General features: G+C 46.8%; 1 protein-coding gene across 1 annotated transcript in view; it reads left to right on the forward strand.

Annotated features, from left to right (window-relative positions):
• Positions 1-18,877: 18,877 nt before the first annotated feature.
• UBE2R2 (ubiquitin conjugating enzyme E2 R2) overlaps positions 18,878-26,037 on the forward strand; it is a 54,328-nt gene continuing 47,168 nt past the window's right edge. Inside the window, exon 1 of the mRNA XM_021538947.3 lies at positions 18,878-19,215. Within this exon, the coding sequence (XP_021394622.1) occupies positions 19,039-19,215 (177 nt within the window). The 5' untranslated portion in view covers positions 18,878-19,038. The remainder of the gene's footprint in view (positions 19,216-26,037) is intronic.

Genomic DNA, 26,037 nt, shown 5'->3' on the forward strand with positions numbered 1-26,037 from the left:
GCCGCGCCGCCCGCGCCCGCCCGCGGGGGGCGTGTCCGCGCCGGCGCTCTGCTGCCGCGGCCACGGCAGGGCCCGCCGGGCCCGCCGCCGCCGTGCGCCCCAGAGTGCGGCTCTCGGGACGTGTGGCGGGTTTTCGCCTTCAGGCGGGCGAGCGCGGGGCCGCCTGCGCGCCGCAGATCCCGGCTGTGGTACTTGATGCTTAATCGGGGTGAATATCCCGAATCTGGCCTGCCGAGAGCCTGAGCCGGCCTGGGCGGCAGGAGCAGAGCCCGGGAGGCAGGAAAACCCTTCTGGCCAGGAGGAGCGGGCACCGAGAGCCGTCCTCCTGGCCAGCTTCGCAGGGACTGGGAAGGACATCAGGAGCCATTGGCATCCTACCTGCATATTACTGGAGTGGGAGAAATAGGAGGAATATCCCATTTATATAAATAAGATATACAGGCCTTTATAGATCTGGACCCCGGGTCCAGTCAGATTTGGGTTGTCTGGGCATTTAAAAGGGATGTGTGTCCCTGAACAGGACACAGATATTGCACCCACGTAATTTTAATTCTTTTTTCTAGCTCTTTGGATAACTGTTAATTCACTTCTCTACACCCTACCATGAAGCAGGATTGCTGTGTCTCCTGTAGGACCGTCCATCTTCAGAGAGACTGGTCTGGGATAGCAGCCCTGGAGTCTGTTATCCCCCATGCCAGGTTCAAATTCTCCCTGAACCTTGGCTACACTCAGTACCACTTTTTTTCCTGCACTGCGAGAACACTACAAGCAGGATCTCTTCAAGGCCAAATGTCTAGGCATGTTAAGACAGAGGGTAGAAGATCAGATACCCATCCTGAATGTAAACATGAGAGTTCAGAGAACTCAGTGAAGTAAGCTGAGGACCCCTAATCGAGATCACCCCACTGCTTGTAGGCTGCAGGAGGAAAACAAGAAGCTTTAGGGTAAAAGCTAAGCTCTGTTGGAGGCAGGGGGTGGAAAACAAGCTGTGTTCAGAGGATGTTTGCAGCTGATACTCTCTGCCCTGAAGGTCTTTCCTGTGTCTGACTTGCCTCAGAGCAGGGCAGGCTCTCACCCATCCCTCTGCCAGGAAAAGCGGAGTATTGCCATGTCCTGCCCAGCTGCAGAGCTCGTTTCCTCACACTGCAGCATCTCTGCCTCAGACATCAAAGTGCCAAGCTCCTGCTCAAGGCATTGTTTCTGTTCCCAGCTGGCACCTGAGCTGCTGCTTGGGTGGGGTGGCCACCAGCATTGTTGCCAAGAGCCCCTCAAGCCTCCCTCCCTCACATTTAATGACTTCCATGCAGGGAAATCAGCTGGAAGTAAGGTCTCAGCCTTGTGTCAAGTCAGCTACAGGGACTCCTACTGCACGTAGGCATTTGGTTCCTGCTTTCTAAGGATACTGTCTGGACACCCAAGCTGCTGAACAACCAAGCTCCCAGCACATCCCTCACATAAGCAACTTGTGGCAGGGAGGCAGACAGCTGTAGGTGTGATAAAAGGCCTCTGGTCCCCATTACTGCTCATGACAGTTCCTGCCTGGCTGCTGCTTTACAGCCTCTCTGGATCCCAGCCACCAGCAGCAACTTTCCCAACCCTCTCCAGAAAGGATTTTTGCTGATTATAACTTCCAAATAATTTTTTCCTTCATCTCAGTGGCCAGTGGGTCAGATTCCTCAAGCTTATCCCTGAACCTTGAGCTGAGTAGACCAACCCCCCATCTGCATCCATGCACACTCTTGCATTCCAAAGTTGCCTCCAGAATTGACTTCTAGTTAGTACAGATATTTACCTCCTGTCCAATTTGCAAGTAGTTACTGAGTGCAGCCTCAATGATTCTGCCAAGTAAGAATCAGCTCCTAACTTTGGAGGTCTTTATCCTCCCTGTTACCAGAAAAATCCAGTTACTTGGCTGGAGGAGCTCCTGTTCCTCTCCTTTCCTGACAAGGGCCAGGACTGCCACACTCAGCTCAGCTCTGCTCCACTCCCCCAGTGATTCACTGCCAGACACCTGTGGGTATTGTGGCCATACCTGCAATGTCAGAGTTCTCTCTTTTTTAAGGGGAGGATAATTACACCCCTGTGCAGGATTTTTAGGAGGGCTGGGCAAACCAGTTTGGTCATCCCTGTCCCCAAGGACACATCCTTGTATTGCCTGAGAGCAGCAGGGGAGGAGGGACTCAGGGCAGGTCCAGGGTGAGTTGCTGGGGTGTCCATTGTCCATTGTGCAAATCCCTCAGCATCCCCTATGCACCCCAGCTGTTCCTGGGATGGTATGTAATGGTCAACTGGTTTGAAATAATGAGTTCAGGGTCTGTTTTGGAGGCACTGGGGGGAGTTTAGGGGACTGGGGGTACAAGACAGGTCAGCTCTTGGATTTGTCACCTCAGGGCAGCCCAGCCAGCTCTGCAGTGAAGGGCAGGACCACTCATGCTTGCCCCAGAACAGGTTCTTTATGGCATTTCAGCACATAGTGAGTCATTAACTACACTCAATCATACAATGCTTATAGTAGTAATATTAATTTTTAAAAAATTACTGCATTCCATACCATGTGCTTGCCCTTGCAGGCATCATGCACCTCCTCGTATCCTGCCTAGCCCAAAGAGCTACTGCTGAGCTCCTGCTTCTTGTTATGCTTCATCTTTGCTGCTCAAAAACACCTGGGGCATTGGAGGAATGTTCCCTGCACTCTGTCCCTAGAAATCTTGGACTTTCTGTCTCAGGTGAGGCCATTCCCAGGTGGGTTTTCAACAATAGTGAGCATCCCCAAACTCTGTGTACCAGCATCTCCTCAGCATGATCTTTTGCAGTTCCATCTTTCCTAAGAGATACAGACAGATAGCAATGTGGCATCATCAATGCACCTTTGGGAAAATCCCACTCTGCCACACTGGCAGAGGGACCACTGGGAGCATGTGGGGCCACATCCTCGGTGCTGTCTTTCCTGGGAACAGCACCTGAGCACCGTCAGCCCTCAGCCCACCACGGTGGTGACGCCCTCCAGCACACGGCTCGAAGCGCATGAGTGCAGCCCCGCACGCACACCTGTGTACACACACATCCCTGCTCCCTTCGCCCCAGCCTCAGGAATGCTGCCGGCATCACGCGCAGCTGCCCGGAAGGGGCTGCGGTCGATGCGGCTGCCGAGCAGGTTTAGCGGTCACATTGATCCCGACTTGTGCTGTGTCCACTTAACCCCCGCACCAGCTTGTCTTCTCCTAGGGTCTTCCCAAAAACACCACTGCTGTGGAAATGCTCCGCTCCCCTGGCAGCTGTGGAGAGCTGAACTTACAGCCAAAACTTTGGCACAAACCTGTAACTTGGTATCACCTGCAGGTGTCTGCATGCAAAGCCAGCTCCTGTTCAGAGCTCTCCCCTCCAGGACTTTTGCATTCATCCCCTAACCCTCTTTGGCCACCCCATGGCTGTGGCTGTTTTTGTTTGTTTTTTTTTTTAGCAAGTACCCCAAAATGTCGTCCCAGTGATAACACGTTGACATGGCACTTCTCACTGCCTGACAGTTTCACCCAGATTTGGTGGATTTTCTTGCTGCTTCTGTGGAGTGGGGGCTCTGTCCCACTTCAATAAATCTGCATTTCATTGCAGGATTAAATAGTTCCTCCCTTTGGTTTCTGTAGTACTTTCAAGTGTTTTAAATTTTCAAGTATTAATACATGACAGAGTCATTTGTAACTCCCAAAAATAACCTGGCACACAGGCTAATGATACACTTCCATAATGTTTGACTGTCCATCCCAGGTATGGCCATATCACAGAAACATGTAGCCATTGAGTCATCTTCACAATGGCCAAGAAGTGGAGGACTTAAATCAGGGCAAAAGGGTAGGGTAAAGTAGATGTTTGTCATTTTAACTTCAAAACATTGAAGTTTTAGACAAAAGCTCGAGGGCTTCACCCCAGGGTTCAGGCAGATACCCAGCACATTCCTGGCAGCTGAAAAATTAAGAGTCAAAGGAGAGCTGGAGGGCAGACACTGCCTGCGGGATGGGGTCAGAGGGATACCCAGGTCCCTTCCGGGGCTCAGGGACCACAGGCAAAACCATGTTGCACTGATTAAAATGAGTGATGATTAAATCATCACTTCTTTCTTGGATGGATGATTGTTAAGTCTCACCTGGTTCATTAAATCTCAGCCATCTGCACTGGGAGATAGAAAGTACTTTGCATTCTCCTTCCACCAGCAGAAGCCTTCAGGGTTCACAAGAGCAACACTGAGGTTCACAGGATGGTACAACGGCCACAGCTCTCCTGGGTGGGTCAAATTATGGGACGGTGTGTTACACACCCTGTCTGAAGTAAAAAACAAAAAAGGAAAGCTTAACTAATCCATATACATATGTCAGGGGCAAAGAGGGAGAGACTGATTTTTACTGTCTGAAATCAGACTCTGTCAGCTTTATCTGAAAATTGTGGTGATCTGAGTTACATAAAGAGAACTAATGAGAAGCTAATATGCTTTAAAATTTTTTGGCAGTTTTTCGCCCTCTTAAATTACCAATTTGCCTCTTGCGTAGATTGTTTTGTGTACCTTGTTTTTATTCTCTGGTCTCTTTGTTTACTTTATTCAACAGACAAGAGAGCAAATTTACCTTATTTCCTGTCTGTTGCTGGCTTGGATTTACACATAGCAACAAGGAGGAGAAATCCTTTTTTTTCTGGTAGTAAAAAACAATGTGCAGTCTCTAAAAATCACATTGGAGACACTGAAGAAAAGTAAATTCTCTCTGCCCCCTTTTCTCTTGCAGTCTTGTCATGCTTTATCAGTGTTGAGATGGTATGCCTTGCCTGTTCCACCAAAGCACCCCTCAGCAATCTCCCTGCAGTAGAATAGTTCTCTGTTTCCCAGCCACAACAGAAAAAAATTCAGTGTTCAGGGCAGCTCCTGAGACAAAGGGAGTGGAGAGACCCAGGAACGTGCAAATGTGAGTTCTATTTATTTTTGGCTTAAACCTCTTATTGCCAAATCACCTGGCAGTGTAGTACCCTCCCTGCCTTTCATCCAAACCTAACTTGCATATTGCTGAGCAAACATCAGCTGAGGTGATGGTGGTGATGATGATGATGACAATGATGACTACTTGATTAATTAAAGTCTTCAAGCACACCTGACTCAGATTTAACAGCTCTGTAATTTTTTATTCTTTGGTTCAGCACCCCCTATTCCAATGACTCTTCAAGACAGGTATGTTACATACTCATTCACCTGATGGGGAACAGAAGCAATGCAGTGGAGGATTTTGCTGGAATGTAAATTCAGGAATTCAGGAAGAGCATTCAGGAAATTCCCTCGCAGTTCTCCATTTTGCTTTTGCTTCTCATAGAAACAGATTAAGCCAAAGTGTTGACTGTGGCTCTGCCACATCCCTCCCAATTTGTGATTTTCAGCCCACAGGGTCTGCCTCACCTCCAGATGCAGGTGTTTTAGAGCCATTTTGTGGAATTTGGCAGCTCAGCTGGGTGAGGGCGAAAGACCAATGTCTTCCACCATGAGGAGGAAGATAGTGAGGCACCCTGAAACACATTACTAGCCACTCAAGGCTCCACCAAAGATGGTGCCCTCGGAAATCAGCTTCAAAGCTCTGCCACTCCAGGAATATCTTACAAAATACTTACCCTGTGAATGTTGAATCCTCCATTTGCACTGAGTCCCCAGCATGTGGCCTCACTCCATGGTGTGCTTTTGGGCTGGAAGGGAGAAGCACTCTGGCTTTGGGCTGGGATGAACCCCTGGCCTCTAAAGCCCCTGCAAGGCTGCTCTGCCAGCCAGAGCTGTCATCTGCTTAGGTCAGAGACATCTTCTTCTCCAGCAGGGAAGACACCTTTGAGCTCTACATACAGGTTCTTCCACCAAAATAACAACCGGGCATCAGCTTTGGGGAATCTTGGCAAATCTTTGCTGACCTTTAGTTTGATCTCAAAGAGTAGGATTTACCTGTCCTGGCTTAGAAACCTGGGAGAGACATAGCCCTAGATGAGTCAGGGGAACCTGGGCTGAGACCAGATGCCTCCTGGAGGTGCTGACGGCTGCACAGAGAGCTGAGGGCTTTGTGCAATCTAATATTCAGGTGGGTCCAAAAGTCCCAAACCCCAGGGATGTCAGGCATGCCTCCCAGCTGAAAGATATACCTCATCCTGCCCTGATGTGCATTACCAAGCCATAGGTAAAAGATTTCCTTGTTCCCTGAGAGATGGGCCTCTGTCCTGAAACAGGTTGGTTATTGTATATCCAAGTTTTATGCTGGAGATGAATGACTCTGCTGTCGTTTGGGGTTTCCTTTGCCTCCCCTCTACCTGGTATGAGAGGAAACACAAAGAGACAGATTCCACAGGAAGCAGGTCTTGTGTTCTGTGTGAGGACAGCAGAAAAAAACATCCAGGGAAGAAAGTATGGGCATGGGACAATTTGAAGTAGCCTGGCAGATGGTGGGTATCTAATTTTGGGGAATTTCCCTTTGGTTTGTTTTTAAACAATCTTTGCAGTTGTACCCAAGATGCCTGAGCTTTTTATTAAAGGAATGGAGACAAACGTCTCTGTGTCCATGGGAGGAACAACTGTGTTGGCTGGGAATCTTCTGCAACAAAAAGACACCACAGGAAAGGTTATAGTACAGCCTTCAAAGTTGCAAGGGGCAGAGTGTGGCTGGACAGAAAAGGACCATTTATCATTTTCTCCTCTGTGAGGATGAGGGCATCAAAAAAGCTATGAGATGGCAGGATCAAAACAAGCCCCAAGGAAATGATTCTGCACCCAAATAGATCGTTAGATTGGGTAGCTGTTAGGTACAGGATGTTGCAAATGCTTAAAATTTATCTGCCTTCAAAAATAACTAAAAGATTAATGGGAGAAAAATTTAAAGGCTATTATGTATAAGAACACTTCTGGCTCAGGGAGTCTGAGTCACAAATCAAGGGTGGTACATTGAAGAAATATTCTGGGGAAGTGTCACTTGTCCTTACACCATGGATGGACTTGCATGAAGAGAAGTGCTGGAGTGGATGGCTCCTTGTGGGCTATTTCTAGATTCCAGAATAGAGAAGCACTCAGCACTGAAACTTGGTGCTGGCCATGACAAGTTTGCTATCTACCTGTGTGAATCTGCCCCAAGATCTCACTGCTGTGCTGTGCCAAGCACTTCCTGGAGGTTCAGGAGGGACAGGACATGTGACCCCTAGCAGGTGGGGACAGAAGATAATGCCTATCAGGACCAGTGCAAGCAGGTCCTTGATAAGACAGTGTCTGGGGAATCACTTAGTGCAGTGCCTTGATAGAGCAGCAGCTGCTGTCTCTCAAGCCAAGAAACCAACCCTGAAGGGCATGAGATAAATTGAAGGCAGAGGGAACCATGACCTGGCAGTCAGAATTTCCAAATTTCCTTTTTCATTCCTGTGACATAGGAAAATGAGATAAAAAGGGAAAATATTCAAAGCAATATATACCTCAAGCAGACACAGCTCATCCCAGCTAACCCAGACCCAGCTGTAAGACCAGGCTCTGAAAGCATGTGCAATATTTTCATGGTCTTCATGATCAAGATGCCCTGTGAGCTGTATGAGGAATGGACTGGCGGGAGCAGAATTCAATGTCATCTCAACAGATTGGAACACTGTTGAATCTTTTGGGCTGTTTTTACAGCTGAGTCTATAAAAGAGGCAAGTTCACTGCCCCCAAAACAGCTTCCAAGTCTTTAAGCCTTCCATTACCCCCATGTTAGTATTTTCCATTGGATGGCTGTACACTGTACTCTGTACATCTAGGGCTCTGCAAAGCATTGCCATCCCTCTCTTCGTGTGCAAACTATCTCTGGTGCAGCTGGTCTCAGTGCTGACAGAGATCCTCAAAGTCTCAGGTTTCACTCAGCAACCACCTCCAATGTCAATAAAATATGATTCAAATGGCCCCATTGCCAAACTGATGACCACAAAACACAGGCAGGGATGGGATGCTCTCCAGAGGGACCTGGACAAGTTTGAGGAGTGGGCCCATGAGAACACCATAAAGTTCAAGGCCAAGTGCTGGTGCTGCATCTGGGCTGGGACAACCCCTGGTACCAGCCCAGGCTGGGCATGAACAGACCCAGAGCAGCCCTGCCCAGAAGGGCTTGGGGGTGCTGTGGGTGAGAGGCTGCACATGGCCTGGCCATGGCACTCACAGCCCAGAGAGCCAAACGTGTCCTGGGCTGCATCCAGAGCCCCGTGGGCAGCAGGGGAGGGAGGGGATTCTGCCCCTCTGCTCTGCTCTGCTGAGACCCACCTGGAGCACTTAATCCAGCTCTGTGGTCCATAGTATTAGAAAAGTACAGATTTGAGTTCTGGTTTAGAGTACAGTGCCTGGGAAGAGTTAATTTTCTTCACAGTTGACTTTCTTCACAGTTATGGGGCTGTGTTTTGAGCTTGTGCTGAACACAGTGTTAATAATATAGACATGTTTTTGTAATTGCTGAGCAGTAACAAACAGCCAAAGCCATTTCTGCTTCTCCTACCACCACACGGGCAAGAAGACTGGGGGTGTAGAGGAGGCTGGGAGCAGACACAGACAAGACAGGTGACCCCAGACTGATTAAACTGATTCCAGACCATTCAAACTGATATGAAATCATGCTCAGTATATAGAGTCTGGAGAAGGAGGTAGGGAGACATTTGGAGTGATGGTATTTGTCTTTCCAAGTAACCATTAAGTGTGATGGAGCCCTGCTCTCCTGAAGATGGCTGACCACCTGCCTGCCCATGGGAAGCAGTGGATTAATTCCTTGTTTTGCTTTGCTTGCATGTGTGGCTTTTGCTTTTCCTATTAAACTGTCTTTATCTCAAGCCACGAGTTTTCTCACTTCTACTGTTCCAACTCTCTGCCCAATCCCACCAGGGAGAGTGGCTGCCTGGGGCTTGGCTGCTGCCTGGGGCTAAACCACTACAGCCTGTCAAAGAGGTGGTAGATGCCTCATCCCTGGAAACATCAAGACCAGGCTGAACAAGGACCTGAGCAACCTGCTCTAGTTGAAGTTATCCCTGCTCACTGCTAGGGGCTGGAACCAGTTGGCCTTTACAGGTCCCTCCCAACCCAAGCCATTCTGATTCCATGATTCAATAAATGAGAATCCTTTTGTTTTCTCCTGCTTTACCAAGGTTTTGTAAATACCTTAATGGATAGGAAAAGCCAGGAGCTTCATGAGCTTCTATTTTCCAAGAGTCCCAAATAAAATATTACTCAAATTACTTTTATTATTTATTAATCATCAGAATATGAGGAGTAACAGCAGGATAATTTGATTGTACTCTGTTATCAGAATTTTTGACTTTTGCAGGTTTCTAGACAGCAAGTAGATGTGAAAGAAGCATGTATATATATATATATATATATATATTTCATCTATATGTGAAAGTATACAGATGACTAAACAAAAAGGAAGTTAGGGCAGTAGAGTCAACGGGACAATATTTTCACATGTATGAAGAAACCCCGCAGAAAAATGCCCTATGGCATTGAAAATTGCTCTGAAAGAAGCAGCTATATAGTGTTATAGGACAAGTTAGGCATACTGTTTGCAAAACCTCCCTTCTAATTTCTTTCGCTCATAAGCATTCAAGTATATTAAAGTATGTCTCACTCTAGGGAAAATCTCTGCATTTCTGAAGCTAAGCACGTGTTCTGATACTTAGGGGAGGATCTGAGTGTCCTGACAATAGTCACCAGTACTGCACTTAAATTAAAAAAAAAAAAAAAAAGAGACAAATATATTAAAAATGGATGCTGAGAGAAAAACATGCTTGAAGTGGAGAAAGGCTTTTATCTAAGTTTTGTGGCCTTCATGGAATGTTGGCTTGTTTGAAGAGAGAAGAATTCACTCCTCTGAAAGTTGTTACTGATTTCTCTGTTTTCTTGCAACCCATACTCCCTACATTTTTCCTGAAGAGGGAGAGGACTCCACCTGATAGGCCTTTTCTGCTTTACCCCATTCTCATAGTGAAGGAGCAGCATAAACAGAGAAATAACTAAAACTTGCCCTTTTTTGGTTCTTCTTGACCTCTGACAAGTATGTTCACAGTTTTTTTTAAATTCCCCAGGGCAAAAGCAAAGAAAGGGCCTTTGATTATCTTGGAGATAACGAGATGCAGATCCATAAGACCAGACTACAGCCAGCTCACCCAGCTGAAAGCCACCCCTGCAGCACCAGTGAATGTGTCAAAGACAAGAAGAAAAGTATATTAATTTAAAGCACTGTGCAAATGAGGGTCTAGATGCAAAGGCTTAGCTCTTAAACTCCCTCCATCCTATTCTTCTAGATCCTTGAAATGTCCGCACATAGGAAAAACAAACCCATTTGAGATAAAAACCACAGCTTATTGTTTGGGATAGCACCAGAGCTTTCTCCATCTTTAAAATTCTGCCGAATTGATCGTCTCTGATGTACATCCAGACACAAACATGTCTTTTGGCTCTTTTTGCATCCTTCCTGTCCTTGAATTGGCAACTGAAAGTTAGAAGAGGGGAAGAACCCATCCTACAGACCAGGCAGAAGTGAGATGAGCTAGATGGACAAGGAAATGGGATATGCTAAACCTACTGTGGATTGAGAGCTTCAGGTTGGTGCAGCCAACGGGTTCCCTGCAGGATGGAGAAGCATGAGGTTAATTAATGGAAATCTCACAGCAGGTAAACAAGTCTGGAGGAGATACACCTGGCCCTACAGGCAGGTGTAGATGGGATTGAGATGTTGGCACAACAAAGTATTGAGGGACAGCACCTGCAGGGCACAGCCATACAGGCCTGTCCATGTGCCCCAGGGACCCTTTTGCAGGTCTGAGCCCTCCAGCCTCAGTCACAAAAATAAGGCAGGAATAAAACTGTGGTTAGCCCAAGGTCTGCAGCAGGTGCTGATGGAAATGGGGTAACCAGCAAGGGGTGTTTGGAGGGGACAGGAATGCAGAGCAGCTGGTGGAGCCAAGAGGAAGATGATCAAGCCCCTGAAAAGTCCCTGCAGGCTTCCATCCCTCCCTTCTCCAAGAGGGTGTATGAGCACTGCTCTCCAACATGGACAATGCTGGACGGTTTCAGTCTTGTGAACTCAGTGGCTTTCTATTTGTTTTTTTAAGACCCCATAGAAGTTCTTTCCAAATTTCCATGGACAGCAAGCCTCAGGGTGAAGATGACAGCATCTCTCAGCATGCTCAGGCCAGGCAAGAAGGCTTCTCCAGACTTGTTCACCTGTCTGGGAAATTTGCATCAATTACCCTCCCAGTGATTCAGGCTCCTGCAGGAAAGTTCAGCCTCTTCCTTTCTACATATGAGTGCCCAGAGCAGTTTTCAGGATTGGCTCCCCTGCCCAATTCTGCTCCACACCCACCACAAAGCAGTTTCCAGAGCTCACAGTCTGCTGGTACATGCAGGGAGTGAGACATTGCATGTGAAACACAAGCCCTGTAAGCAGTTTTTCAGAGGAACATCTCGTGGTTAGGAAGTTGGAGGTGGAGATGCTAAGGGAGGATCCCCTGCCCCAAACCTTCACTGGACCTTTTCACCCAAGAGATTCCCTCTGCTATGCAGCCATCCAAGCCTGCTGGCCATACCTTGGGTTTGGTGCTTATGCTGCAATTTAGTTTTCTTCCTCTGGATCTGATCATATTTAATGTGGAAGGAGTCAAGAAATGGCCAAATTCAGCCTCAGCAAAGCAAGGTCAAATTGAACTCACTTGTCCCTCCCTGTTTCCTAATAAGTCTTCTTGTGGTCAGTTTTCAAGGACAAGACCTGAGCTGTACATTTGCATTTATGCCTTACTGGGCCTGCATTTTAGTTAGTGGCAGAAGATGCTGGAGAGCAGCCCACAGAGACCACCCAGTGTATGGCAACATGTGAGAGCACTGTAAGCTCAGCTGATAGCAGCTGGTATCACGCCATTCAGCACAGAACATGGTGTTGGTGCCCCCAAGCCAAGAGACTAGAGAGCTTCCTCCTCCTCCTACTCATCATCTGCAAAATGCTATCCGTCCTGACCATGCCTTCTGACATGAAATACAAGGAGATACAAGGAGCTGCCTGCTCTGAGGGTAAAAGCAGGGTTTCGTGAATCCACCAGCCAGCTTCTTCACGTACTCCAGCTCCTTCACTCTGCTGCCAATGCCTGCCTATAAGAGATGGCTCATCCCCAGGAACGGGGATAGCTGTTAGTCCCTCCTTGATGGTCACCCACCGTCCAGGGATGGACAGTCCCACTGAGCTGACCCTGCGGGCAAGGTGAAGACTAGGGATGTTGGCTTAGGCTGATGTCTCTCCTATAACACATCCCAGTGTGCTACCTGTGCTACCTTATCCCAGTGGTGCTGGCATCCAGACCTTCTCAGCCACACCAGAATGCTAGAGACAGGGATGCCTTGTGCAGCAAGAAGAACCCAAAATTCCAGTTCCCAACACAGAACCTATTCCTGGGACTGAACAATATGGATATCCCAGTCACAGCCCTATCAATAAAGAATTATGTTCCACAGATTGTTGCTTTGGAGAGGGGTAAGAGTCATTTCAGGTTTTAATAGAATCATGATGGGCCCCTTCCAACTCAGCATTTGCTATGATGCTGTGAAATCACGAATCTGTGAAGACAACAGCACATACTACCACCTCTCTGGGCAACTGGAGAACTGTCCCTGCAGCTGGCAACTTGAAAAGGCTCAGATATTCTGCACACTGAGCCCAGAATGGAAGGTGTAAGGTGACCTGAACAGCCAAGTACACAAACTCTTGGAAATTCAACCCACTAAGGTCACAGTCATCACACTCTTCAGACCCTGGAATCACAGCTGAAATAGTATTGTAATGCACTTATAATTTATTCATTAGCTGAATGGGAGCAGCAGGCATTGTGACGGCACTCTTTTATCAAGCCCTTTTGATGGGCTTCATCCATTTTAAAAGAGCAAACTGGAGTCAAAAGGCAAAAAAAAAAGTAAAGCCAACTTTATTGAAATTAAAACAAGCAGAAAAAACGCCAAATCAAAATAGGAAAAAAAGAAAAAGCTCCACTAAAGATCTGTTTTTATTTTCATTTTTCTTCTCCTTTGCTCTGAATCTTCCAAACTTTACATTGCCCTGCTGGTGGCTACTTTGATGTAGGAGGTTCATGTTAACCCAGATGCTGCTGATTGATGCTCAAAAGCATCTTTTCATCCCTGTGATGAGTTCTGCCTGAGGATGAGCTTGAGCTTGCCTCAGTTTTAGGTAAAAGAGAGCCAGAAGGAGAATTGTGGACAGACTTTTATTCTCAAAGATTGATAATTACTTCTCTTCAGTACTCTGATGCTCTGCTCCCCAGACAGAGGAGCCTATATAGGTGTCAATGTGAAAGTGTATAATTGCTTTTTTTTTTTTTTTTTTTTTTTTTTTTTTTTTGGAGGAGACACTAACCCCATGTGCTAATAATGTATTGTTCACTTGGGCAGCAGACCAGATCCCATTTTGATTTTCCTCACTAAATGCTCTGGGAGTTTTATGGAGAAATCTTTCTTTGGCATCAGGCTATTTGTGTCAGGGCTGAGATCTATCATGATGGTCCTTGTCTATCATCTGGCCTGGGACTGAGGTATCTAGTGTAAATAAAAGAAGCAACCCCAGATTCCTCTGTTACTGCCCCCCCCAGGGCAACAAAACCTGCAAAGCCTGCAAAGCCCAGGTGCTGTTTCCCCTTGTCCCAATGGCAATGTGTGCTGCTGCTGTGGGAATGATAGGCTGTCAACACCTCTGTGGCCTCAGCTGGGGATTTGTACCCAGTCGGGGCAATGGCACTCTAGGAAGGAGACAGAGGAAATAATCCTGGCCCCTCTCTCTGTCTTCTGTACCTCGACAGTGGTCTTGGCAAGAAAAAACTGGGTAAAATTTGGGCGGTGAGGAGTCTATGAGGCCTCTAACAGGAACAGGAGATGAGTCCAAAGCTGAACCACACTGACCTAGAAGCCCATTAATTTCTGCACTTTGGGCAGTCTGGAGGACAAATACTAAAGAACTGGTTGAACAAATACATTTTAAGCTGTTTAGGACCAACTTTGGGGCAGCACAGTGATGAGGTGGACCTCCAGATGTCCTGCTCTGTTTCAGTACAGCCCAAGGAATAGGTTCTTGTTCCTTGAGCTACAAAGGTCTCCTGGTGGGGTAGCAGTAAGCTAAGCAGAACTCCTATCGCCTGCCTGATCTTCTTCATCACTTGGGTAAGAATGTGTTAAAGTCCAGCCCAGAGTCCCCAGGATCCCTGCTGATGTTTCACCAAAGCACAGGAGTAGGGAGGAGGCAGGAGGAGAGAAAATGGTGTTGATGGTATTGTCTTTTATCCCAGGCGAATCCAGTTCCCCTGCAGAAGGAGCAGGTATCTCATCCTTTGAGCCACTCAGGAAAGAAATTAGATAAAGCAGTGAAAAGTTTCACATGAGAGGAATATGTCCTGAGGATGGAGTCACACTGGCACTCCCACATCTTCCCACCTCTTGTCCTCTCTCTGACAGCTCATGGAGCAGTAACCCTCTAATGTGACACCAAGACAGATTTGCATTTTCAAAGCTTCTGCTGTTGCTAAGCAGAGTTGCTAACTCTCAGTTTGTCATCCTTTGTGAACACAACTCACAGGAAGAAAGAAATAAATGAAGAAGAGATATATTAAAAACAGCTGATAAGAGCGAAGCAGAAAGCACTTAGAAGTTTTCAAGTCAGATTTAACCTATTGCACTGGTGGCACCTTGAGGTGCAGTTTACAGTGACAATTTCTGCTGCTGAGGACTGGGTTAATGATATGTGTAGCCTCCTCCTCTCCCAGTGAGACTTGTCCTTCCTGGAGACCCATGTTCCCAGATCAGACTCTATTTCATGTTCTGTAAGCCCAAAAAACAAACTTATTAATTCAGGTGAATTAAAAAAATAAAATAAAATAAAATAAAATAAAATAAAATAAAATAAAATAAAATAAAATAAAATAAAAAAGGAATAATACTGTGTGTGGCAGAACACACCCCATGTAAAGCCCTGCTTGCAGGTGAGCTGTGACCATCCATGGGAGAGCAGCTGAAAGAGGAGGAGGAGAAGGCTTCATCCTTTCATTATGATATATTAGAGGTGATTGGAGGGGAGAAATGCCATATGAAAAATCCAAAAAGTTATGCTAGCCTCAGGGCAGCCTGGGTTTCAGGGAATGGGACAACAGGCAGAGCAGCTGAGCCTCCCTGAAAGCACAAGCAGAAATGCAGGCAGGAGCCTTGGAGGGGGCAGCTAGGGAGCACAGGCTTCAAAATGCTCCGTTGCTTCAACAGTTTCTATTTTCTTTGAGTGCTGAATGTTTTCGCAGGAAAGGGGAAGAAAATCAGAGGAAAAAAGACCAATACCTTTTCTAAAAGCAGACATGGTGGAAAATTTGCAGTCTACTCTCTTGAGTACACCAGGACTTGCTTTACTTTTTGCCTTGTATGATTACATCTTATATTAACATTCAAGACAGACATCAGGCAGAGATAAATCCTGAATAACTCCAAACTTTGCTTCTTCCATCTCTTCCAGCATGAGGCAGGTTCAGACAAAGCCTAGGCTGGAGGCTGGCTGCAAGAAAAGATGTTTTGAGGGCAGTGCAGTACCAAAGAGCTTGGCTCCTGTACATTTTCTCCAAGCATGAGGAAATCCACGTTTTACCAGCAAGTTGGGATGTCCTATTAACAGAGCAAGTCTTTGCTGGCTGGCATCAGCAAAACAGAAGTCACAGCATGTGTTATGTCCATCAAATAAAGACAATTTAAGAAGCGTGTGAAGATCCATGAATCTGTCCTGAGGAGTGCAACAAAGGTGGTGAAAAGGCTGGATGAATGTTTTTTGAGGAGCAGCTGAGGATTTTGGGCTTGTCTAGTTTGGAGAAAGGAGGTTCAAGGTAATGGTCTCTACAGATTCCTGAGGAGGGGAAGGGGAGAGGGAAGTACTCAGCTCTTCCTGATATCTAGTGATAGGACATGTGGGAATGATTCAAAGATGTGCCAGGAGAGGTTTAGACTTGGCATCAGGAAGCATTTCTTTGCCGAATGGGTCGACACAATAGGCTTCCTAGTGAGGTGGCTAATGCTCCCAGCCTGTCAATGTTTAAGGGATATTTGGGTAATGTCTTGAACAACATTTTTGAAATTTTGGTTAGTCCTGAATTGGTCAGGCAGTTGAACTGGATGATTGCTGTAGTCCCTTCTAACAGAAATAGTGAACTATTTTCTGTTCTATTCCACTGGCATAAATAAAAAGAGCATGAGATTGAACTTCCACCAGAAAACACACACCCATCCTCCAAGGAGTTTCTCTGATAAATTGTTTCATGATCCAGCTCTCCAGCCCCCAGCTGATGAAATGAGAGCTGAATTAAGCAGCTTTTAGTAAATATGAGCTCACTCTAAGGTGGTGAATATCATTAACCTGTTCCAGTGGCTGACCTGTACCCGTAGGGGAAAACACACTTTTATTTCAGCAGTCAGTCAAGCTCTGGATGGAGGAGGGATGTTCCTCCATGTTATCCCAGTGGCACTGAGCAAGAACTCATCCCAGCTTCATGAGAAAATTGATAACAGTCCCCTCAGGGACATTGTCCAGGCTGAGATGGGATTTTGCAATGGCTGGAGTATTTTATAGCTTGGAGGCAATCACAAGCCCTGGTCCAGGTACCACTGACAGCACTGGGGCACCTCTGGAGAGGGAAATGGGGGCAACTCTGGGGAAAGCTCAAGAGGCAGTTGAACAGCAAGCAGAGCAGTCTTGGGGTCAAGGGGGAGGGTGCCTTGCATTTCACTGGGAAATGGCAAATTTGTCCTGGGAGCAGCTGAAGCTTGGGGAAATCCATCTGCTTTCTGCTCTCCTCCCTGGGCCAAGGTCTGGAGAAGGAGCCAGAGTCAAGGCTACCAAGTGTCAGGGAGAGACTTCAAGGTCCCCCTGCAGTGCAGGCTGCCCAGCTGCATGATCTCCCACCAACGCACAGGGCTCTGGCTGTCAGTTCTGTGCCTTTGGAAAAGTCCATGGCTTTGGAAAACACAGGGGAGTGATCCAGTGGTCACCCATGTCTACAGGGTTTTCATCGGGATGGGAAAGCCTGGGAGGTGGTGGGGGCAAAGAAGAAGGTTAAAGCCATGTAATGACAGAGGGATGATGGGACACATCATCCAACCTGTTTGTCCAAGGAGCAGGCGCCTCTGTGAGGTGGCCTGAGCCCTGCCATGCGCAGAAGGATGAAAGAAATGCCAAGCAGAAATGGGTCATCCTTCTCCTGGACAATTACTGTTATTTTTCTTTCTTTATTTTATAAATGAATATTATTTATGTTATTCATTAAATACTCACTAAGGAACAGGTGCTGTCTCATGTTTACTGGCTGATAGATCTCTACATTCTGCAAGCATTTTTCACCTTTAGCCAAGTCAGAGAATGGCAGGAAGGCTGGAAATGGTATGTTCTGGTGTGACTACATTACTATCTGTGGAGAATGTGAGAACAACATGTTGTGGTAAGGGATGGCAGCTGCCCATTTGTGTCCTACTGCAACTTGGGAGCTGCTGCAGGATTTTTATGGGGTCCTGAGTCATGCAAATTCACTCCTCAAAAACCATGCGCTGTACAAAACCATGTTTTGTGACCATGGGTGCATGTCAGTGGGCAAACCATGCCCACTGTGTACCCACCCATTACCTGTGACTACCTAGACAGGCTGGATGGATAGACCAATTGTGTGAGATTCAATAAGGCCAAGTGCCAGGTCCTGCCCCTGGGTCACAACAACTCCTGCAGCTCCAAATTTGGGGTAGAATGGCTGGAAAGCTGCCCAGTGGGAAAGGACCTGGGGACTGCTTGATAGGAACTGAACATGCGACAACAGCAGTTTGCCCAGGTGGACAAGAAGGCCAATGACTTGGATCAATAATAAAAAAAGCAGGAGGATTAGGGAAATGATCCTTGCCCTGTACTTGGCACTGGTGAGGCACCTCAAGTGCTGTGTCCAATTTTGGGGCCCCCAATCCAGGAAGGAGATTGAGGTGCTGGAGCAATCTCAGAGAAGGGCAATGGAACTGGTGAAAGGTCTCAGATGCATCTCCTGTGAGGAGCAGCTGAGGGAGCTGAGGGTGTTTAACCTGGAGAAGGGAAAACTCAGGGGTCTTTATCACTGTCTGCAACTCCCTGACATCACCCCCCTGAGCAGCCCATTCCAATGCGTCACTGTCTCTGGAATAACATGTTTAAGGAAAGACTGGATGTGCCACTCAGGGGTGTTGTTGGGTCATAGGTTGGACTATGATATCGTCGAAGATCTTTTACAAATCACTCGATGCTGTGATTTTGCGACCCATCCTATCCCCACCGCACCACGCGATTCCTCCCCCCGGACGGCCGCGGCGCCGGCCAGCGCGGCCCCTTTAAGGGCACGCGGCGGGGGCGTGGCACACGACGGCGCGTGCGGCGGGGCGTGGCCCGGGGCGTGGGGGCGTGGCCTGGCGGTGCGCCGGGGCGCGGCCGGGCGTGCGGCGGGGCGTGGCCCGGGCGTGGGGGCGTGGCCTGGCGGTGCGCCGGGGCGCGGCCGGGCGTGCGGCGGGGCGTGGCCCGGGGCGTGGGGGCGTGGCCTGGCGGTGCGCCGGGGCGCGGCCGGGCGTGCGGCGGGGCGTGGCCCGGGGCGTGGGGGCGTGGCCTGGCGGTGCGCCGGGGCGCGGCCGGGCGTGCGGCGGGGCGTGGCCCGGGGCGTGGGGGCGTGGCCTGGCGGGGCGCCGGGGCGCGGCCGGGCGTGCGGCGGGGCGTGGCCCGGGGCGTGGGGGCGTGGCTAACGGGCCGGCGGGGGCGGGGCCGGCGCGGCGCGCTGAGGTCAGCGCGAGCGGCGCCGTCACAAAAGGAAGTAGCGGCGGCGGGGCCGTCAGCGCGGGGAGGGGCGGGGGCGGCACCGGCACCACCGGCACCGGCACCACCGGCACCGGCACCACCGGCGGCGGGAGCACCGGGAGCGGCACCGGGAGCGAGGAGGCGGCCGCGGCGGGGGCCGCGCCGCGCCATGGCCCAGCAGCAGATGAGCAGCTCGCAGAAGGCGCTGATGCTGGAGCTGAAGTCGCTGCAGGAGGAGCCTGTCGAGGGCTTCCGCATCACCCTGGTCGACGAGTCCGACCTCTATAACTGGGAGGTGGCGATCTTCGGGCCCCCCAACACGCTCTACGAGGGCGGGTACTTCAAGGTACGGGCCTCTCCCCGGCGGCGCGGGCCGCGGTGTGGGGCTGGGCCGGGGCCGGGCCTGCGGGAGGGGGCACGGGCACGGCCTGGGCGAGGGGGAGCCGCGCCACAGCCGCCGCTGCGCTGTGAATCTGCTCTTTCAGCCCCAAAGAGCCTCCTGTCCGAACCTCGCCGTAGTGGGAGAGTTCGCCCCTCCCGCCCCAAGCTGCCCTCTGGGCTCTGCTCTGTATGTATTTCACAGAATTGTTACGGTCGGAAGGGACCTTTGGAGATCACCTGTTCCCGTATTTCTATGTTCTTTCAGTACCTGAAGGAACTTATAGGAAAGATGGAGCGAGACTATTTACAAGAGCATTTAGGGACAGAACAAGGGGGAACGGGTTCAAACTGAAAGAGAGTAGGTTTAGCTTAGATATTAGGGCAGAATTGTTCATTGTGAGGGTGTTGAGGCAGTGGCACAGGTTGCCCAGAGAAGTTGTGGGTGCCCCATCCCTGGAAGTGGTCACGGCCGGGTTGGATGGGGCTTGGAGCAACCTGGTCTAGTGGAAAGTGTCCCTGCCCACGGCAGTGGGGTTGGAGCTAGATCATCTTCCAGGTCCCTTCAAACCCAAACATTTTATAATTCTGTGATGTTTAAACTAAGGGGCTTCCAAGTCATCCCTTGATAGCTTCACTTATTGATGGCTAATTCAGGGTAAGGACCGTGTTTTTTTCACAACTCCATGAGCTTCAGGGCTGTTTGGCACATTTTTTTTTCTACTCCTGTGTTCTTCCTCTCCACACTTTAAGAAGGCAGCTTTCAAAGGACTGCAGCAACACATAATGGGTGAAGGTAGATTCAATTCCTTTCTCAGCCTTCCTGTTAATACAAAAAAACTTTTGTGGTTGCTATTTCCACTCTTGTGAATTCAGCAAATAAGAAATCTGGCACAGACATCCCAGAAAAGAACTGAAGGGAGTGTACTTAAATTATCAAAACAACTGGAGGAGGACGAGTTGCGCTTTTTTCTTAAAACAGGCGATTGGAAAATCTTCATGTCTGCAGAAGATGTGTTGCATTAGGCACACTCCTCTGCACTTGATATCTGCTTGATCTCTGGCAAGATATTGTCCCTATGAACTTGCTTCTCCTTGCAGTTAACTGTTTTAGTTGTGGCTCCTGCATCTTCTATTTCATGCCCTTTGGCTTCTCTCAAACTGAAAAAAAAATTTGGGTGATGTCTTTGCTTGACTAACATGCACCTTCAGTGCCTCTTGGCCTCCACAGGTCAAGGTTTAAGAGCTTTGTTCCACAAAACCAAAATAACCTGTAGCTTGGGGAATAATAGATTTGAGTCATGTTCAGTTTGGCCTCATTGTTTGGAAGGAAAGGAACGCTTTGGCATAAGACTTGCCTTTTGTAATGAGTTGGCTGGCTTACTCATATAGGTGTGATAGGTGTATTCTTAGACTCACCTCCATTATTACTTATTCAGGAAGTCGCTGGAGTCTTTGGTTGTCACTGGTAACAGTGTCATCTTTACATCGGAATGGTCTGGTGACCTCTTCCTGCACTTACGTTACTCATCCGTTTTTTTTTTTTTCAAAGAAATCATGACTGATCAAAATAGTTTTATTCAGCTGGGGAGCTCTCTGCACTGCATATTTGCAGTTGTTCCTGGAAAGAAGCTGAAGTTGCCTGAGAAGTAATTTGGGATGTGTGTTTACAAGTGTAGATTTAGGCAAGGCTCCCAGTTGCCTTACCTCAGCACTATGATTGGGTTTTTGGGTATTCGATGTCCTTGAACTGCTGCGCCTTACTTCTAAGTTCTTTTGACCAATCCTGTTATAGTTGTTTTGAGAGTGGGAAGATGAGGTCTCATGATGCTTCCACCCCTCCCCAGCAGTGGGATTCCTTTCTAGTGCCACAGCTGAAATCTCTCGTGTGTTGTTTCTGTCTAATCCTTCCTCCATGAGGAGCCCTGCATGGCGGATTTTTGTAGTTGTCTGGTCTTTGGTTATGCATCTTGACTTCTGAGACACTGAAAAAGGAAGGAGTCCTGTGAGACGTGATATTCTTGGCTCTCTTTGTCCTAGGTCTTCAGATGTGTTAGACTCTGCTTATGGAATCATTTGGCGATAAAAATAATACTCTAACTTTATTTGATGGGTCACTCCTGCAATATATTAATTGTACATGCTGCTCTGAACGAGTGCTTACCTTACATGCATTTCATTTTTCATATTTCTTAATTAATTCTTTATCTTGTGTTTCATTTTCAGTTTAGTAAGGTTAGGAAAATGGGGTTAGAAAGATAAAATTACAGGATGTAACTTTTTTCAATGTCATGGCAGTGAGAGTTTGGGAATTGTGTTCCATTTGAAGCGTAGTTTAACAGAAGGAATTGAAGAAATGTACCCAGGCTTCTAGTTAAGCTAGAGCACAAATATTTCAAGGAAAACTTGTGGTTAAGGTGACTTTAATAAAGAAAGTGTTTGGCATGGTTGACTGGGGAATGCTATTGCATTATTTGTGTTTTGGGAGCTCTTAGAAGTGGTCACATCAACTTTTGTCACCTTGTTTATTCTTATAGACATAAGACCTTTCTCTCTAGGTTGTTGAACTAAGTAGAATAAACTGAGATGAGGGAAGTGCTCTCTCTGCACCCCCTTGACAGCAGTGACTGTCTAAAGTTGGTTCAACAGATTCTGGTTTCAGCTGCAAGTCCTGTAGCTATAACATCTGATAAATTGAAGCAGAGAACAAGTCCCCTTGAATGTTTGTTTAAATGGTAGGTTATCAACATGCTGTCTATAATAAATTCAGGGACTTCTTAAAAATTCAAGTACAGTGCTTAAGCATATTTTATCAGCTAATACAGCATGCCCAGATATGCTGCAGTGTTTCAGGGTTTAGGCCTGCTATCTAGATCAGCCTCCAGGAGCAACAGCTATATGAAGATCAGCTTGTATCAGCAAGGGAACATGCAGCCCCCCCACCCCATTCATGTGATCAGCTGAAGGTGGACGTCTGAAGTGCAAGTTACATCAATCTTTGTCTTACCTAGCAACTGTATTCCCAGTCATGCTGAATAGCTTTGTAATGTTTTGAGCAATCCTTAAAGTTCCTGACTACATTCCTCAAGGAAGGAATTCTATGCACTGGTTACCTCTCTTCTTTGCTAGCAAGGGAAAAAAAGTTCAGGGCAGTGATGTTAGGTCTTCCAAAGAGGTTATGATAAGAGCAAATGTCTGTCCCTCAGCTGCTGGCAGTAATAAATTGCTAGTTTGACTAAAGTTCTAGTAGAATCACTTTTGTTGGGCCATGGGTATTGGACTACACTAGGTGAAATTGATGTTTAGTGCCAGACTCACTCACAGAGTGTAAAGGTGGAGTGTGGGTAGACCTTGTATGTCTAAAATGTTGCTTACATCTGATTCACTTGCTGAGTTTTTTGATTGACAAAAGGAAGATTTTTCTCAGAATGAAATGCTTTGTGTTCAGGTCACAGATAGTGACAATTGCTTCTTTCTAGGTTCAGCTTTGAAGGACTTGGTGTGCTAAGATGGGTCTTTAGATCAGATTCCACTGGGCTATATGTTAGTTCTGAATTGCTCTGGAAATGATGGAAATATTTCTGGTTTTTCATGCTGTCATGGTTTGACAAACCACGAAACAGGCAGTGCTTGAGCAGCAGAGAACCAGAATGTGCCGTAATCTGCAGAACTAAGTGCAAGCAGTTCATCAATGCCACTTTTATGTCATAGGCATCTTCGGTTCATCTGAAAGGATCCTTTGCTACATGGCAGAACTTCTTCATCTTTAATTTTGGCAGCTGATACATAAATGGGGATGACCACAAGAAATGTTATAATGCTGTAATCTGGGACTGATAGGTACTACATGGGACAGATCTCAGTTGCTGAGGGCTGTGCATGGTGAAGTCTTTATCATCTCCAGTTACCATTGTTCCCTATCTTGAAATCCAGTGTCTTTCTTTAATGCTTGAGCCTTCAGAGCCTGGAGGTGAACTTCTGCCCAATGCTTTGGTCAAACAGTGAATACTTGCAGGACTATTAGAAAGTATTTCCTGATGGCTTACGTGAGGTCCTGAATGTTTGGTGCAATTGTACCTTAGTGACAGAGCTTTTAATTGTTTTGAAAAAGGCAGGTCTTCTGATTTTTTCAGTTGCATGGTAAAGCAGTTGTGCTGAGAGCCAGGGTTTCAGGGAAGGTACAAGTGAGAAATTATACAAATAGAAGCTTCATTAGCACTGCTCAGAAGCATGATTTGAGCAAGTACACTGTGTCAAGAAGCATGTTCAATGTAGACAAAAAGTCAAAATTAAAAACTCCTTCAGAGGTGATTCAGGCTGGGTAAATTAAAAGGAATATATCTAGCATGAAAGGAAACAAGTAGAATTAACTACATTGTTAGAGTTACTGTTTCATAGTTCTTAAGGCAGTTTATTTCATAAGATACTTTTCCTACTTGAAGGAACAAGCCTTGACACATCAGTTGAAAGGAGAGAAAAACACCAAACATTATGATTACTTTTGTCAAGTAATTTGGGGGCTAAATACTTGTCTCAAGGCATTGTTATCATGCTTTTTGTAATTTATTAGCCCTGTACTGTATAGAGTTCTGTATTGTATCTCGGCTTCTTCCAGGTGATTTGATTTCAAAGTAACTTGCAAAATGCGTTAAGATTTCAGAGCAGGAAATAGATGGAGAACCAATTAGTTACCAATAACTGATGGCAAGAATGAGCACTATGTTGGTATTGTAGTCTACTTCTCATGAAGCTTAAAATTAAGAAAATAGAAGTCTTCCAAGCACTTAGAATTATATAATTGATGGAACATTTAATTCCACAAAAGTATCCTAAATGCCAGGATGAAAATGTTAGGTACTCTCAACACAAAAACTGCCTTCTGTGGGCCTCAGCATTGCAAAGTCCTGCAGAGTTTCTCTCTGTATATTTCATCTATTTTTGTTGTCCTTAGGAATCATTGATGCTAGTAAGCAGTTGTTTGGTGTGACAAAGGGACATGGTATTGCAGGTCAGTAGAGTCCTCCTTGCTCCAGGTCTGTGGAGCTCCTGTTCAGTCTCAGAGGCCAAGGATCCTCTAAGCTGTCAGCAGGCAGGGGAGCAAAAGACTTCTTCTGGTGTTGGTTCACAGATCAAAAGCAGAGATATGATCCCAGACTCTCAGGTCTGGGGAATACCTCACTGTTCCTCACTCTGCTGTTGCATACAAGGGTTGTGGATGACTGTGCCTCTGGCTGCACAGACTACTCGCCTATCCTGTAGCCTGCTCTGGACATCAGCGTATCCTCAGGAGGAGACGGGCTGAGTCATAGCTAGTCCCCCGTCTTTTCCCTAGAGCTTCTCTGATCCAGGTAGGACTGTGGCGTGTGCTGAGAAGTACTGATAGTGGTTTCCAGTTCTGATACTGCCTTAACATAGGAGATAATGTGCAGCTGGGTCCTGTTGTATGGCAAGAGGACAGCTATACCACACCCCAACTCTTCTATGCCATTAGAATAAAACAGAAAACTTTCCATATCTGTAAATTGAGCACTGTTCATTTGCCTAATTTTTGTACAGTGGTCCTTTGGTAAGGTAAAATAGAACTTGAGTTTTAGGTTTTTTTCTCAGGTAACAATTCAAGGAACTGTGCTGCTTGGGACTTCTTGTCTGTCTGTTCAAGAGTTAGTAACTAAAAGTGTGTAGACTTATATGTGGTTCATATTACAGGAATTAATGGAAACTTTTGATTATATAGTGTTAGAAGAGTGGGTTTTTCTAAAACTTTTTTTTGTGCATAAATCCTTTAGATCCAATATTGCAGTGATGTTGTCCCAGTGTCTGAGGATTTTACACATCTGTAACTTTTCAAAAACTCAAACATGTTTTTACCTTGCTGTTTCTGAAGTTACTCTTATGCTGCTCTACTATTTTACATGTTAATATATTCGCACAGGGTACCTTCTCTCTAATAGCACTTTAGGTCTACTATGCAATGCTTATTTTGCATCTGGAGGGTAGAGAATACCAGAAAAAAACAATCCTTGCAGAACCTTAACTCTGATCTTTGATGTGCAGTTTTGTTGTGTGGTTTATGGCATGTTCATCAGGTGTTCAGGGTAATTAATGGTATGGGATAAATGATGGAGGTTTTACGCTGAATTTAAATGTAGCTGAGTTCAAGTTGAAAATGTCAGTTACGCATTGTCTGCAGTGTGGATGGACTAGAGGTGATGTGATTCATAAATACAGCTGCTCTTATGATTTGGGCTGCATTTGATTAGGTGTATGCATACACACAGGCATGTACACAAAACTAGTCAGCTATTTCCAGAATGCTGCTTCATGTTTAGGCTTAGTGTTTTTATCCAGCATTATGACTTAGGGGAGTTGAAGTTAATCTTGCTAAGCTTTTGTGGTAGTGACTTGCTGAGAACATCCCATCTCACCAGGCCAGTTTGATAGTAATAACTTTGGCATTGTGTACTCACCCTTGAAGCACTAGTAGCCAAGAGTAACTAAACTGATTGATTGATTGCCTGTCATCACAGTTGCTGAAATATTTAAAATGCATTTGCCCAAAGTGGCTTACAAAGAGAAGAAAAATGAGAGCTACTAAATTACTGTGTGTTTAGGATATTTTGGAATCTTGCTTGACTTGAAGAAATGGGACCTCAAGACTTCCTGGGAGATCGTTTTAAATTGAAGCTTCTACCCAGAGAACAACAAGAACATAAAAGGGGCTGAATGTTAAATGGGGGACACTTGAAGGCTTCGTAGTATTTGTGGTTTAGAAAGAGAAGGCTGCCTGGCA

The sequence above is a fragment of the Lonchura striata genome, chromosome Z (genome assembly GCF_050655825.1).
Source record: "Lonchura striata isolate lonStrDom1 chromosome Z, ASM5065582v1, whole genome shotgun sequence".
In the NCBI taxonomy this organism is placed as follows: domain Eukaryota; kingdom Metazoa; phylum Chordata; class Aves; order Passeriformes; family Estrildidae; genus Lonchura; species Lonchura striata.